The sequence below is a fragment of the Scyliorhinus torazame genome, chromosome 17 (assembly GCF_047496885.1).
Source record: "Scyliorhinus torazame isolate Kashiwa2021f chromosome 17, sScyTor2.1, whole genome shotgun sequence".
NCBI classification, from domain to species: domain Eukaryota; kingdom Metazoa; phylum Chordata; class Chondrichthyes; order Carcharhiniformes; family Scyliorhinidae; genus Scyliorhinus; species Scyliorhinus torazame.
Window position 1 is genome coordinate 178,751,393 of NC_092723.1, and position 16,519 is coordinate 178,767,911.

Sequence of the window (16,519 nt, forward strand, 5' to 3'; positions counted from 1 at the left end):
CTCACCACCGTTCGCATTCCTCGAATTGTGTAACTACTCACTATAGAATGCCACCCCGTTTCAAAACTTTAAAAAAATAATTTTAAGAGTACCCAATTCTCTCTTTTTTTTTTTGTCCAACTAAGGGGCAATTTAGCGCGGCCAATCCACCTACTCTGCACATCTTTGGGTTGTGGGGGCGAGACCCACGCAGACTCTGGGAGAATGTGCAAACTCCACGCGGACAGTGACCCAGAGCCGGGATCGAACATGGGTCCTCGGCGCCACCAGGCAGCTGTGCTAACCACTGCGCCACCATGTCGCACCCATTTCCAACTTTTAATTGGGGATGTGACATATTTTCAAATGAAATCCCACACTGGGTTTATTGTCACATGTACCGAGGTACGGTGAAAAGTATTGTACTGCGTACAGTCCAGGCTGATTGTTCCATACATGAAAAACATAGGACAGACGATAGATACATAATGTAAATACATAGACATAGGCATCAGGTGAAGCATATGCTTATCTCTAAAATGCTCTCCTTTCTAATTTCAACAGGACTACGTCGATAGCATTCAGCTGAAGTACAACAAGCTGTTGGTGAGTGTGAGAATGACAAATGCACTCTTGCCTATCAGCCCATGAAGCCCTTGTGCTTTACAACTGGATGAGATTGCAAAGCCTCTGAGCTGTGATTTTAATGTCTGAAGGGACAGTCACATTCCTTTCCTATTAATGTAAAAGAGCTGGGTTTTCTTTTACAAAATGACACCGGTAGCATGCACAGTCGGTACAATCTTCATTATTAGTAGACCGGGTCAGGAGAAATTCACTTGCTTTTGCTCTCCAGAAAGGGTCTCAGCAGCGACAGCAAAACTTGGGAAGCCTCCGTGACTACATGCAGAACTGCACCAATGAGCTGTACTGGATGGACACCCAGGAGGAAGATCGCATCCGTTATGACTGGAGTGACCAGAACTTGGACTACAAAAGCCGCCATCGCCAGTATGAGGTAACCGTGACTCCGGGGTTTGAAATATTTTCAAAAATTCATTCTTGGGATGTGGACACTGCTGGAAAGGCCATTGTCAAGTGCTGGTTGCCCTTGAGAAGGTGGTGGTGAGCTGCAGTCCATGTATTGTAGGTACATCCATGGTCGTGTTAGGGGAGGGAGGTCCAGGATTTGGACCCAACGACAGTGAAGGCACGGCGGTGTACATCCTAGTCAGGATGGTGCGTGAGTTGGAAGTAGGAGGTGGTGGTGCTCCCATGGGCCTCCTGCCCTTGTCCTTCTCAATAGCGGATATTACGGGTTTGGAAAATGCTGTTGAAAGAACCTTGTTGAGTTGCTGCAGTGAATTCCTGTCGTGGAGGAAGTGGATGTTTAAGGTGGCGTCTACATAGACACTTCCCAGTCTGAGACTGAATTGCTGAGCTGAAGCTCCTTCCCTCGACTCTTGTGGGAAATGATTGGCGAGAAGCAGCAACAGGTGATTGTTATTTATTATTGCAGCTTATCTGTGAAGGATGACCAATACTTTTCACCCTTGCGGTTGTTTGGAGTAGTCTTGCCTCAGCCCAGATAAATAGGCCTCTCTCAGGGTTAGCTCAACTACCAGCTGTGGGGTAGCCAGATGATCACCTCTATGGACAACCTATAAAATGTTGGCAGGCAACAGGAGGGTGCATCTATCAGCTGGGACCAAACTTGTTACAAACAACTATCCTCGCAGACGCCAGAGGCGAGAGTCCTCTTCAATTGATTAGATCCAAAATCCTTTTATCAATCATAGAATCCCTACAGTGCAGAAGGAGGCCATTTGGCCCATCAAGTCTGCACCGACCCACTGAAAGAGCGCCTCAGAGGCCCTACCCCCGCCGTAACCCCATAACCCCACCTAACCTGTTTGGACACTCGGGGCAATTTATCGTGGCCAATCCATCTAACCTGCACATCTTTGTACTGTGGGAGGAAACCGGAGCACCCGGAGGAAACCCACGCAGACACTGGGAGAACGGGCAGACTCCACAAGGACAGTACAATACGCAAATTGTTTTGTCTCCTGCTCTTTCTTCAATATCTGTGGGTTGAATGCCTTCCTTGGTCGAGAAGCCGAGAAGTGAACTGCTCACATGCATTGGCCAGTGCTAGTCTGAAACTGACCGACTAGTGAGAGTGGCCTGAGAAGTTCCTATTATAGTTTTCCTCCCATGCTATGGAAAGCCTTTATAATTGTGGTAATCTCCACAGAGTGGCAGTAAGGGCAGGTAACTCACTATGCGAGGGATTGAAGACATGGGTTCTGGTCGAGTTTGAATTTAATTAATCGATTGTTCGCAGAGTTACTAATCCCATATTGCGATTGACCACCATCTGAAAGAGCTGAATGGATAAGATAGCAAACTGGAAACAATGAAGTTCTAATCCAGATAGGTGTTTGTGTCTTCGTCTAACCCTTTGAGTCTCTCTCCAGTGTGTAAGTCAATTGCCTAACCCCCATTGGATACCAGACTTGGCCTCAGGACAAACCCCCGCCCCCCCCCCGACAGGACAAAGTTGGCCAAGGTCTCCAGTTCTGATCAATGTGAAGTGACCTAGGTCTCAATGGGCATGTGTGTAGATGTGAAAACAAGCTCAATCCCTAGCTGTCATGCTGCTCAACATTAATTCGCTTCATAACTCAACCGTTTGGGGCCAGACAAGAAGAATGGGCAATCGCATGGAGGTAGCAGATCACTTGCAGCACTCGGGGAACTGGGTGTTGTATTCCCCACCCCCTGCCTGGCTCAGCCTGCGGCCCTTTTTCAGACCTCGGCAGCCAACTGGCTCGAGGTGGGCCTTTCACCCCCGTTGGAGAGGAAGCCGCGCCTCCGAAGTGCTGGCCAATCAGTGCTCTCTTGTCCCAGCAGAGATTGAAGACACTCCTGATGAAGTGAGGCCAGACTATCAGTGAAACGCAAGGTCTTGCTGGAGACAGGCTTGCAGGCCCCGGCGAAGGGGTGAGGTGTGGTGGGGAGCTGCCCGAAAAAGAGACACTTAGCTTCGCCCGGCCACTGCCACATTTCATCCGGCGAGCTGGACACTTGGCATCGGCCTCCCCCTCCTTGGGTAAAATCCCAGTGGTGGCGGGACAAGATCTTTATGTGGCCACTAATTGAACGCTTAAGGGCCTCAATTGTCAACGGGCAAGTGGGTCACCTGACACTTCCCCCCCAACTGTTGGTAAAATTGCAGTGGGGGTTGGCGGGGGTGGGTAGGCGGTGGGCATGATGCCCAATTTTACGCCTCTCCCACCTGCCATTGTGTTCCTGAGGGGCCATAAAATTGTGTCTGAAATAATGGAACTACCTCTGCAAGAGTGGAATTGTGCCTCTGTGAGAATCATTGCCATCAACAGGGCATGAAAGATGATCAGCTTGAACCTTTGGTGGTGTGTTGCAGAGCTTTGTGAGCCGACATTTGGAGTCGAAGGAAGGTGCCGTCAACAAACTCCATGAAGCCGGGAATAAACTGTTACAGGCGAATCACCCTGGAAGGAACGCGATCGAGGTAATGGGGGGAACCTCCGTGATCTTCTTAAAACTGCTTCTGAAACAATTCCTCGGTTAGATTGTGCCTGCTATGCAGTGGGCCAATTAATGTCACTAAGAACATACTTTCACCATCTTCCTGCACCAAACTATTCCTTAGATGGGTTGAATGAAAGACCAATATTTTAATTGTTGTTGTATAGAACATTACAGCGCAGTACAGGCCCTTCGGCCCTCGATGTTGCGCCGACCTGTGAAACCAATCTAAAGCCCATCTACACTCTTCCATTATCATCTATATGTTTATCCAATGACCATTTAAATGCCCTTAATGTTGGCGAGTCCACTACCGTTGCAGGCAGGGCATTCCATGCCCTTCCTACTCTGAGTAAAGAACCTACCTCTGACATCCGTCCTATATCTATCTCCCCTCAATTTAAAGCTATGTCCCCCCCACCCCTGCTGGCCATCACCATTCGAGGAAAAAGCTCTCACTGTCCACCCTGTTGTGGTATTCTTTTTTTTTAACAAAAAGAGTCACTTGAAAAATTTCTTGTGAACTTCCGCTTCCATAGGCTAATCCCTGCAATGGTCGGACTGTCCAATGAGGGAGGGATCGGGGAAACTGGGCCTGTAATCTCCAGAGTTTCGACGAATGAGAGGTGATCTCATTGGAACTTAGAAATTTCTTCAAGGGCTCGAGCAGGCTAGATGCAGGAAGGATGTTCCCCCTGTCTGGGGGTGGGAGGGCCTAGAACCATGGGACACAGCCTCAGAATAAAGGGCATATAGGACTGAGATGAGGAACAATTCCTTCAGTCAGAGGGTGGTGAATCTATAGAATTCGCTTCCTCGGGGAGTTATGGAGGCTTGGTCATTTGAGAATATTCATGGCCGAGATCAATAGGTTTCTAGATATTAAAGACATCAGGGGATATGGGGATAGTGCGGGAAAATAGCGCCAACTGGAAGAGCAGCCATGACCTCGCTCAATGGCGGAGCGGACTCGAGGGACTGAATGGCCTACTGCTCCTACATTCCGAATCCTAATTCCAAAGGGGTCGGGAAAACTAAGACTGGATTTTGTCGATCAATGGTACGAGTGATGATTACATTACTTTAACTCTCTTCCTCAGGCACACATGGAAGCTGTGCATGCTGACTGGAAAGAATACCTCAACCTGCTGATTTGTGAGGAGAACCATCTCAAAAATATGGATGACTACCACAAGGTAAAAGGGATTTCCAGCTCTGAAGGGGGGAAAAGAAACTTCACAAAAGTGGAGCGCGCCCATAAGCATTATTCCGACCAGGCAATGTATCTGTGGGTGGGTGGGGGACCCCAAAGAAGCACCTTCCCCTGTACTGGGAACCATCTGATGATACGATTCCAATCACAATCCTCAGGTGGCTCTGACTATCTTACAACAATAGTTACCCCCCAAAGGTTAGGAGATTTACAACCACTTCTAGCATCTGAATAACTATTATACACACCCACAGAAACCAAAAGCCCCCCCCCCCCCCCCCCACAAGGGACTCCCCGCGCAACACCAAACCCTTAGAGACCCTCTCCATTACACCCTCCCGCATGGAACTGCTGCCCCAAACCCATGACTACACCCCCCCCCCCCCCCCCCCCAAGCCAGACCCAACCCAACCTGCACCTCCCTTCCCCCCCCCCCTACCGACTGTCCAAGTCCCCCCTCCGACTGACTGACCCTCCCCCCAGGCTGTTGGGACCCTCCCCCACTGAATGTCTGACCTGACACCCCCTCCTCCCCCACACCCACACATGCATATCTACACATGCACACACACACAAATCCTAACCCTTAACCTGACAAACCTATCTTCTCCCTGGTTCGCAAGCACACATATTTATACTCCGCCTACTGGGCGGAGTCAGCAGGCAGGGATCTACCCCCGTACCTGTAGTACAGGAGCCTTACCGTAATACCCATACAGTATAATACATCAGTGGTGACTACCACAACCATATATTATTAACACCAAAAATCTCAAGACTTCTAGCCAACAGAATGATGAAGCTGAATGTCTGAATCTAACCCATACAACTGTGGAAATTAACATCTTTTCTCCTCCTTTTTCAATCCGTTAGTTTTACAAAGATTCGAAGGACATGCAGGAGCTCCTCAAGAAAGTTGACAACGATCTGGATCAGAAGTACAATCCAGAGTTCAAGGATGAATTTCAGCTTCAAACTATGCTCCGTGACCTCGAGGTAAGTAGAACCATCTTTACGGTTGCAATGTGTCTGGACTGGAGAATGGGTAACCCACATTGTATCAAGTACACACCACCACCGGAGCCAAATTGATGTAATTATTTTTACTCTGAGAGACGCTGGATATCTGTAGCAGAACCTCAGTTGTTCGTTGCTGTTTCCATATGGACCTTCTATAGAGCTGCAATGGAGACAATCACGTTGACTCCAGAAACATCGGGATGACCGCTGCTTTTGTTTTTTCATGGGATGTGTTTCTGCTCACGGCCAGGCCAGCACTTATCGCCGTTCCCCAAATGCCCTCGAATGGAGTGGCTTGCTGGGTTAAGAGTTACCTGGTCTGGAGTCACATGTACCCAGCCCAGGTCAGGAGGGCAGATTTCCTTCACTAAAGGTTAGGTGGGAAGAGCCATTGGGGCGGCATGGTGGCAGCAATGGTTCGCACTGCTGCCTCACAACACCAGGGACCCGGGTTTGATTCCCGGCTTGGGTCACTGCCTGTGCGGAGTCTGCACGTTCTCCCCGTGTCTGCGTGGGTTTCCTCCGGGTGCTCCGGTTTCCTCCCACAAGTCCCGAAAGATGTGTAGGTTAGGTGAGGTGGCCACGCTAAATCACCCCTCAGTGTCGCAAGATGGGCAGGTTAGGTGGGGTTACAGGGATAGGACGGGGGAGTGGGCCTAGGTAGAGTGCTCATTCAGAGGGTCGGTGCAGACTTGATGGGCTGAATGGCCTCTGTAAGGATCCGACGGATTCTGCAGCTGTTAGTGAAGCAGATGGATTTTTATGACCATTGTTCAAAGTTTTGTGGCACCAATATCTTCAATTCAACATTTTAAATTTATAAACAGAATTTGCTAATTCATAGAATTAGCGGCAGCTGGATGGGATTTAAACCTAAAGCGTCAGCCCGAGCTGCTGGTTTACTAGTCCAGTGATATTACCCCGACACAATCTACCCTACACTGATTCAAGGCAGCAGTGTTTTCGGGTTCAAACACTGCAGCGAAGGATAGAAAGTCAGTTTTTCTCATTTCCTTGTCAGTGAGGTTGTGACGCAGTGCACGACTTGCACAACAAGGTCCATTTGCCTCTGTTTAAAATTGTTAACGTTAATACTCGGGAGGGCAAACAATGGCTAGTTCTTTTTTGGCAATGACCTTTTTGAGCCTGAGCTACGGTAGGCTTTGTCCGCACTCCAGACTGTGACCGATTGCCAGTCTGAAGCCAGTGGTGACACTCAGGATTTTACGAAGCTAGCTCTGTGGTGGTCAATTCAGTTTTCCAGCACTCCCTTTCACAAAATGGCCACGATTTCTAACTACCTCAAAGCTGCCCCCCCACTGGTGTGGTTGATGAATCAGCGTATCCGGGATTCCACAGGGAAGCAGTGTGGAAACTCCTTTAAATGATTCCTCGCAGTCCAGGCTCGAGTGCGTTGTGCAAAGTATATCGTAGACACAAAAATACAATCATTTAGGACCGCCACATAACCACTTCCGCTGGGTTAAAATTGGACCCGTTAACATTTTTCACAGGCAGTGATTGACACACAGGATAACCAATGAACACACACGACACAGAACAACTAATCACCAGACAGGACACTACCACTATAAAACACACAAGGCATTAAGACTCTCCCTCTTCTCACAGGATACAGCTACAGAGATAGTTAGAGTGCACAAGGCCGTGAGCACCGTCTCCATGTGACAGAGAGCTAATCTGGTCAAGCCAGTCAGAGATTATCAGTTTATATTAATAAGAGTGTCAGCCCACAGCAGATTATGTACAGCAACCAGCAGGTTCGATAAAACAGTGTTGGACCATCTCCTGTGTCGGAAGCCTGTTTCTAGTCTCACTGCATCCAGTTGCAGTCAATGTTAAACCAACTCAGATAACACATCAGGTCTCACCCCCACAACCCAAAGATGTGCAGGGTAGGTGGATTAGCCACGTTAAATTGCCCCTTAATTGGGGGGGGGGGGGGAAATTGGGTACTTTAAATTTTAAAAAACCCCAAAAGGAGAAGCCACTTTGCGGCAGTGCTCAGGGTAGCGTTAGTGCGGGCACCTCAAAGTCTTATCGAGGCTAATGACGGTTTCTGCTTCAACCTCCTCAGGACCAGGACCGAGCGCTGGACAAGTACGATGACGCGGTGAAAACCCTGAAGAAACGCAGCCAGCAGGTGCTGCCTCTGAAATATCGACGTGCAAACCCTGCCAAGGCCATCCCGGTCGAGGCCCTTTGTGACTTTGATGCAGAAGAGGTAAGACATTTCCCGCTCGCGTTTGTGTGACACTAAATCCTCCGTGCCCACATTGCCTGTTTCCTCTGACTGGGTGAAGTAGGGAAAGCGATATCCTGCCAGGCTAATTCAAAGCCGAGCTCACGCTTAATCAACCCACAGCGTTTTCCCCCCTCTTTTAAATCATGCATTTTATTGTATCCAACCAAATGTTAAGGAGATCGTGTGGCACAGTGGGAGCACCTCTACCTCTGAACCGGACGTTCTGGGTTCGAGTCCCACTCCAGGACTTGACTGCCAGGAAGGTGCATTCATAACGTGGCCAAACGGGTTGAGTGTCACTGGTGTGGTTTAGCTCAGTGGGCTGGACAGCTGGTTCGTGATGCGGAGCGAGGCCAGCAGCGCGGGTTCAATTCCCGTCCCGGCTGAGGTTATTCACAAAGGCCCCACCTTCTCAACCTTGCCCCTTGCCTGAGGTGTGGTGACCCTCAGGTTAAATCACCACCAGTCCGCTCTCCCCCTCATAAAGGGGAAAGTAGCCTAGGGTCATCTGGGATGATGGCGCCTTTACTTTACAACCTGTAAATTCCTTCCAAACAAGTCAATAGTTGATGATAAGAGCGGGAGAGACTCCTGGGAAGACACCCTTGATGTGGAGCGGCACCCCTCAAGCTTTAAGCTTCTGGCGACAAAAGGCGACCTGTTCCAGGAATTAGTTTGCAAAAGATGGGAATGTCGGCAGACAGAATCACATAGCATGAGAGATATCCAGTGTGACTTGCATCTTGCAGGAGAACCTCAGAAATAGGCGTACGCCATTCAGCCCCTCAAAGTTGTTCCATCAGTCAATGAGATCAAGTCTTGTCTGTCGTAACTCCACCCAGTCCCCCATTCTTCAGTACTTGCGCGTAGCAAAAATCTACCAATCTCCGATTCAAAGGGCAGCCTTCTCTATTTGGGAGACTGTTCTCCCGCCGGAGATTAATCATCTCTGGTTTTGTGCCGTCCAAGTTTATACATGGTGGGGATCACGGGGGATACTTCCGCGGATCCCGCTATTGGGCCGCCATTTGAGCGGGCAAGGTCCAGCGGTTGGCCCCCCTGCAACGCAATTCCTGCCCCCCGCCCGCCACGGGAATTGTTGGGTCACCCCCTCTCCCGCCCCACAGTGCGCATACTTGAGAGTGACCTGACATCCCCCACCAGGCCCCCTTCCATATCAGAGATCACCACCACCCCCCATAACAGAGACACCTCCTGCATCAAAGCGAAAGAGCAGTCCAAATAGCAAAAGGGAACAAAATCACTGTTTTAAAACTCACCTGTCCCTTACAGCTGCTCACTCGGGCAGAGAAGGCAGCAGCTCTAACTTCATAGAAAGCAAAAGCCACATTACCAGGGTTTAGACCCACTCAAATCCTTTGATCTGCGAGGCTTGTATGCACTTGGAAGAGAAATATAATTTATTAGGCTGTAAATGTCAGCATCCAGACAGCCAGATGTCTGCATTGTTTATTTTCATTTCCCTTCATGCTTGAATGAATCCCATAAACCCCGCTGTGAAACTAACTGCAATACCTAGAAACATCTAGCTATGATTGACAGCTCATGACCACATGAAAAGCAGTTAAGTGCTTTCCGCTGAGAAAAAGAGGAAGTGAACGCACTTAACTCCTCGATGTTTATAAACATTGCGGTCAGGATGAGGGTCTGTTGGGGGTGGGGTGGGCAGGATTTGCACTGGGGTGGGGTGGGGCCCTCCAATGGGGGCACCTACCTTAAATACTTGACCACTTGGCCCACTGCGAGGCCCACAGCACCAGGGTCACGCTTGTACCAATCCACACGCGCGTGAATCGCAGACCAGAGGGCCTGAGAATCTTGGAGGAGTGGTGAATCTGGTGTCCAGCCGTTAATCTTCCCGTTGGCGCGGGGCGCGAATCTTAATGCCGCCACCAGCGGGAGACCGGAGCATCGTAAACGGATCAGTGCCGATCCTATTTTTTTCCCCCCAAGGCTGGATTCTCCGTTGCCCGACACCCCAAAGATTTTTTTTGGTGATAGATTTGCCATTGGAAACTCCGGATTGTGTCCCAACGTTTTGATTGGTCAACCCCATGCAGGGTGGCGAACAGGGAGGCAGAGGAGCTGCCCCGTTGTGGAAATGTTAGTTGATCTGGGAAGTGAGCGTGTGTCAGCATAACCTTTTCTCTCTCGTATGACAGACACATATCCAGCGTGGGGAGAGGTACATACTGAATAAGAACAACAATGGAACTCACTGGGAAGTGACTGACACAGCTGGTCGCAAGCAAAAGCCTCCTGCTGTCTGCTTTATCATCCCTCCGACCGACCCTGAGGCAATAGCAATTGGAGATGAGTAAGTCTGAAATCTCTCCTCCTGGTGCCTATCCAAAAGGTTTGGAAAGAGAGCTTAACTCGTTCTGGATCAGCAAAATGTGTTTGAATTTTAGCAGCTCCAGTCTACCCTGAGCTCCCAGTGAAGGCATTAGCTAAACCCAGTAGAATTAATGTTATCAATTTACCAGTCTGAACCAAAACAATCAGTCTGTATTTTGTAAAACAGTTCACGACATTCCAGTATATCTTTTGCCCATTTTTCTGCAGAAAGGATTTGGAACTGAGCTTAAGCTTTATTCCAACCTTCTCCTTTCCCTCAAGCTCCCTCTAGTGTGACCACCAACACTCACAGAGCATCATGTCCATGGAGTGGTATAATTAGACTGAACCATCAGGCTTCCTTTTCAGTCAAACCAATACTTTATCGACAGCAGCACAGGGAGAGACCTGTGGTCACTGGAACAATCCAGCCCCATCAATCTAGCAGAGTGGCTGCTGGCCAGTCAATAATGATGGCGATGGTACCGACGTGCACCTCAAGGTGGCGATCTTGGCTAGATCACTGCCTCCAGTTTTCAGTGTTGCCGCCTGACTGTGAGATGGTGCGCGGGCATCAGACCAAGCAAAAAGGAAGGGATTAGCAAAATTGACACCCAGAATGAAGTAATGCCAAAAACTGGGAAATAAGAATACGGCTTCTTTCATGACCAAGCAAGCCAGCGGCAGGAAGGAAAATATTTATTTGGATTTTAACAATAAGCTGCCCAGGGCAGTAACTATCGACGGAATGCTGGGACGGAATGGGGGGAGGGGTCAAGGATGGTTTCCTGGTGGGGTTTATGACAGGTTTGAAGTGTTTCTTCCCGTCGAGTGGCCAAGGAAGGCAGTCTCATGTTGATTAATCGCCCTGGATCCATCAACAGTCCACCATCGAGTAATTAGGGAGTGCATCACAGCTGCAGAATAGGAGGTAGTCGAGGAGGGTTTTTCTACTGAGTCAGTATGGGTGGAAGTCAGAAACACGAAAGGAGCAGTCACTTTATTGGGAGTTTTCTATAGACCCCCCAATAGCAGCAGAGAGATAGAGGAACAGATTGGGCGGCAGATCTTGGAAAAGTGCAGAAGTAACAGAGTTGTTGTCATGGGTGACTTCAATTTCCCTAATATTGACTGGAACCTCCATAGTGCAAATGGTTTGGATGGAGCAAATTTTGTCAGGTGTGTACAGGAAGGATTCCTGACTCAATATGTAGACTAGGGGGGAGGCCATATTGGATTTGGTGCTCGGCAACGAACCAGGCCAGGTGTCAGATGTCTCAGTGGGTGAGCATTTCGGTGACAGTGACCACAACTCCTTGACCTTTACCATAGTCATGGAGATGGATAGGAACAGACAGCATGGGGAGGTATTTAATTGGGGGAGTGGAAATTATACTGCTATTAGACAGGAGCTGAGGAGCATAAAGTGGAACAGTTCTTGGAGAAATGCACAACAGTAATGTGGGGGTTGGGATTAAGGTTAGGGTTAGGGCTACCTCGTTAAATATTGTGTCCAGTTCTGATTGCCTCATTATAGGAAGGATGTGGATGCTTTGGAGCGGGTGCAGAGGAGATTTACCAGTATGCTGCCAGGATTCGAGGGCATGTCTTATGAAGAAAGGTTGAGGGAGCTAGGGCTTTTCTCACTGGAACAAAGAAGGAAGAGTGGTGAATTGATAGAGGTGTACAAGGTGATGAGAGGCGTGGATAGCCAGAGACTTTTCCCTAGGGTGGAAATGGCTGTCCTGAGGGGACATGGTTTTAAGGTGATTGGAGGAAGGTATAGGGGAGATGTCAGAGGTAGGTTCTTTACACAGAGAGTGGTGGGTGTGTGGAATGCACTGCCAGCAGAGGTGGTGGAGTTAGAGTCATTAGGGACATTTAAGTGACTCTTAGACAGGCACATGGACAGCAGTAAATTGAAGGGGTGTAGGTTAGGTTGATCTTAGATTAGGATAAATGGTCGGCACAACATCGTGGGCCGAAGGGCCTGTACTGTGCTGTACTGTTCCATGTTCGGGGAGTCAATCGTCTGATCCGACTTGGTATATTCACGAGTGAAACCTGGAAATGATTGGTACTGTTCTGAACTGAGACCTATGAGACCGGTTAGGGGCAGTATTATTATTACTATCCGTCATTTCCCAGGTCTTGCTGCCTCTTTTCCATTTGGGTAGCTTTGAATTGAGAAACATTCTTTATCTGTGGTTCACGTATTTGTGTCAATGTTACATCTGCCCCCCTCTCTTTCCACCCCCCCCCCCCCACCAGCATCACCAATCAGTACAATAACGTTAAGCAGAAGAGCGGCACGACCAAGAACATTCTGCAGAAACGGTTCAAAGGGATGAAACAATCTGACAAACCAGGTACGTGTTTTAGCCCAGTGAGGGGGAAGGGAAGGAGCTGGCAAAGGGTACCGGAGAATTGAGTAATCTCCGGTTAGACGTACGGCCAAGCTCTCTCCACTCAGGGCAGTCCCTCCCAATGGATGAAGTGTATTTCCAAAGCCACTCATCCCTTCTCCAGAATACACTTTTCTCCCAAAGCCTTTTCCTCCCTTTTTTTTTTAAAAAAAGAAAAGGCATTGTGCCTTTTTAATAAAAAGGTTTGGAATTTCGGGGGCGATTCTCCCAAATGGAGCCCAGGTGTTTGCGCCATTGTGAACGCCGTCGCGTTTCACGACAGCGCGAAACGGGCACGGGGACGACCGATTCTGGCCCCCACAGGGGGCCAGCATGGCGCTGGAGCGGGCCTCCCGCCGCACCAACCCGCGCATGCGTGAGGGACGTCTTCCGCGCGCCGGCCCCGAATCAACATGGCGTCAGTGTTCGTGGCCGGCAGTGCAGGAAAGTAGGCCACTGATCGGTGAGCCCAGATCGCGGGCCAGACCCCATCAGGGACCCCCCCCCTCCCGGTGAAGGATCGCTTTTCCCGCCCCACAGGCCGCCCCCCCCCCCCCCCCCCCCCCCGACCGTTCGCGCCGGCAGCGACCAGGGGTGAACGGTGACAGCGGGACTCTGTCGTGTCCGCGCGGCCACCCGGCCGGAGAATCGGTGGCCCTGCCGATTCCAGCGGTCCGGCGCCGCGCCAACCGCGCCACGCAAATGGCGCCGATTCTCCGCACCTCGGAGAATCGCGCGCCGGCGTTGGGGCGTCATGGCGCGGTTGTGGCGATTCTCCGGCCCAGCGCGGGGCTCGGAGAATTGCCCCCTTCATCTGGGTTTTGTGAGGAGGCGGGACAGTGCAAATCCTGACCTAAAAGTGATGGGTGCTCCGGAGTCCCTCGTTAGCTCTACCAGATCAGGGAGAGGATCCGGCACAGTCGGAGACAACAGTCCTTGCAAATGCTTAACGTTGAACATTGCAACTTAAAACCGATGGTCAGAATGTTTAAAACAAAGTTGTATGTTTGGAATTCGACAATAAAGAGAGGACATGCTGGGTTCTGCTTGTCTGCTTGGGGACTGACCTTCCTTTCTCTCTCTCTCTCTCTCTCTCTCTCGAATACGAATCGGCCCCCTGTGCATTTCCCAGCCTTTTCTGCTTCATTTCAGCAATAGGCTGCAGGAAGCGGCACAGTGGTTAGCACTGCTGCCTCATGGCTCCAGGGTCCCAGGTTCGATTCCCGGCTTGGGTCACTGTCTGTGCGGAGTCTGCACGTTCTCCCCGTGTCTGCGTGGGTTTCCTCCGGCTGCTCCGGTTTCCTCCCACAGTCCAAAGATGTGCAGCTTAGGTGGATTGGCCAAGATAAATTCTCCCTCGGCGTCCAAAGATTAATTGCAGTAAGATGTAATTGCTTGAGCCCCCTTTCAAGAAAGTCTAACATTTCATTCACCTTCCTAATCGTTTGCTACATCTGCATGATGTCTCTGTGCGACTCGTGAACCAGGACCTCCAATTCCCTCTGAATGCAAACGTTTGCTGTTTCTGGGTAGGGTCTGGAGTATTTTGAGCCTTCGGTGAATCTTTATTATGGATGGCACTGACGTGCCTCACTATTTAATTCAACTGACTTTGTTCTTTTTCTTCTTGTCCCTTCAAAGTGGTGAAGACGCCCCAGATGCCCGTGTCAAGTAAGTCAGATTTTCTTACAGCACTGGTGGATAATATACAGTGCATTTTTTTGACTTTTGTGCTTCAGATTTATCTGAATATAAACAACTTACAATCAGGTGGCATTGATACCAGCCAAAGAAGGAGATATTGGGATGGGTGGCTGGAACTTGGTAGAAGAGATGGGATGTTATGGAGGATGGAGAGAAGTTGAAGTTTATGGGGGAAATTCCCAAACTTAGGACCTTAGATAAAGGAGAGCATTGCGAGGAGAAAGAGAGTGGGGAATGCACAGGGGGCCAGTGTGTAAGGATTGCAGAGTTTTTGGAGGATTATAGAGTTGGAGGGTGCCGGGTTATTAAAGGGCGGGGCCCAAATAGGGATTGCAGCATGAGATTTAAAGTTACAGATAATAGACCAGAAGTAAATGTGGGTCATGGAGGACAGGGGAGAAGGGTGAGTGGTACTGGTGGGAGCGAGGATAGGGGTGACAGAGTTCTGGATGAGTTCGGTGCGGAAATTGAAAGATGGAAGGGCATTCAGGAAAGTATTTGAACAGTTAATATGTAGGTAATTATTGTACCCACAATAACGACGCTAGAGAGTAAAACGGTAAAGAAGGCTTTAATAAGCTAAGAACCAGCCTGGTGCCGAGACGGGTGCTTGGCGGCACCTTGTATACGACTCTCAGGTGAGCGGAGGCGGAGTCCCCCAGGGTTCCAAGCCCGGTCTTAAAGGGGACATCACCTTACATGATGATAAGGGTACAGTAATACAGTAACTGTTCATCACAGTAATAAAAGCTTGCACGAGGGATTCAGCAGCAGATAGGCTTGAGACAGGGGCAGAGATAGATGGTGTTACGGAGATGGAAGTAGATGGCTTTTGCGATGAAGAGGATACAGGGGTCAGAAGTTCAGCTGAAGGTCAAATAGGACACCATGTTTGCAAGTATTCTGGTTCAACCAAAGAGAGTGACAAGAGAGGGGGGGGGGTGTAAGATCAGTGACAAGAGAAATGGTGTTCATGGTAATGGCTGGAAACAATGGCGTTGCTCTTCCCGATGCTTAATTGGAGGGAAACTACAACTAACATTTTCAGAAATGTCTACCTGTCGTGTGTTTGGGGAGGACAGACTTTCAGTGTACTCTTGTTTTGGCCGCCGTTTGTCACGGCCTGTGTATGGAGTGATCTCTAGCCTAAATCTTGTAATGATTGGCTTTTGGTGAATCCGGGTGGAAGTGAAATTGTTCTCAAGCCTGTTGAGCTTTGACTCCTGTCAGCGTGTCGCTGACGTTGTGACCCAGAATACTCTGCTGCTGCCAGCTGAAGTGTGATCCAGGGTGGTGAATGATGAGGGAGCAAAGCCCAAAGTGAATTAATTCACCTGCCGCCCTCCGATTGAAATCCAAACATCATCGATACAAGCTGCCATTAAATAGGGTCTTCTGTAAATGAAATAAATGCATCGTTCTTAAATCCAAGTGAAGTTTAATGAATAAATAGGCCTTTAGAGTAAACCATTTTCCTTCTGTACTAGTTAGACAATGAACACAAGAGCTGCACTAACTCTATTTCAGCACTTCAAGGGTATAGGACGCAACTGTGTTTTACTGAGCATTATGCGGCTATCAGCTTTATTTGATACTAAACGTCCTGATTGCAATTTAAAAGTAATTCAAGTATCTGTAGGGATTTTCTTCCTTTTTCCTATTTAAAAAGATTGGGAGGTGATCCAAATCCACCTCTATACATTGGAAACACTTGGCAACTGTGCAAACTTTCGATTCGGGATGAGTGTTGTGCCCACATTTCACCTTGTTTCAGCTTCACCTTAGTTCCTTTGATGGATGGGATTAAATACTCGCAGGGTGTTGGCCCTTCCCCTCTGGCGAAAGCACTGAAATCCTCCCAGTTACAACATCTGGCTACAGCTTACCCATTGAGGTCATAGGCAGAATGAAGTCGTCGCAATCTTAACGGACTAGACCAGTCCACGGACTAACCACTGGAGAAAATCGGTCGTTAGCCAAATGGAACGAGACCGAGAGAAG

The 16,519-nt window shown here is 49.2% G+C and overlaps 1 protein-coding gene across 1 annotated transcript in view; it reads left to right on the top strand.

Moving 5' to 3' along the window:
- ppl (periplakin) overlaps positions 1 to 16,519 on the top strand; it is a 97,358-nt gene that overhangs the window by 43,279 nt on the left and 37,560 nt on the right. Inside the window, exons 6-14 of the mRNA XM_072481729.1 lie at positions 544 to 585; positions 836 to 997; positions 3,428 to 3,535; positions 4,653 to 4,748; positions 5,639 to 5,761; positions 7,884 to 8,030; positions 10,235 to 10,389; positions 12,681 to 12,778; positions 14,456 to 14,485. Of these exons, the coding sequence (XP_072337830.1) occupies positions 544 to 585; positions 836 to 997; positions 3,428 to 3,535; positions 4,653 to 4,748; positions 5,639 to 5,761; positions 7,884 to 8,030; positions 10,235 to 10,389; positions 12,681 to 12,778; positions 14,456 to 14,485 (961 nt within the window). The remainder of the gene's footprint in view (positions 1 to 543; positions 586 to 835; positions 998 to 3,427; positions 3,536 to 4,652; positions 4,749 to 5,638; positions 5,762 to 7,883; positions 8,031 to 10,234; positions 10,390 to 12,680; positions 12,779 to 14,455; positions 14,486 to 16,519) is intronic.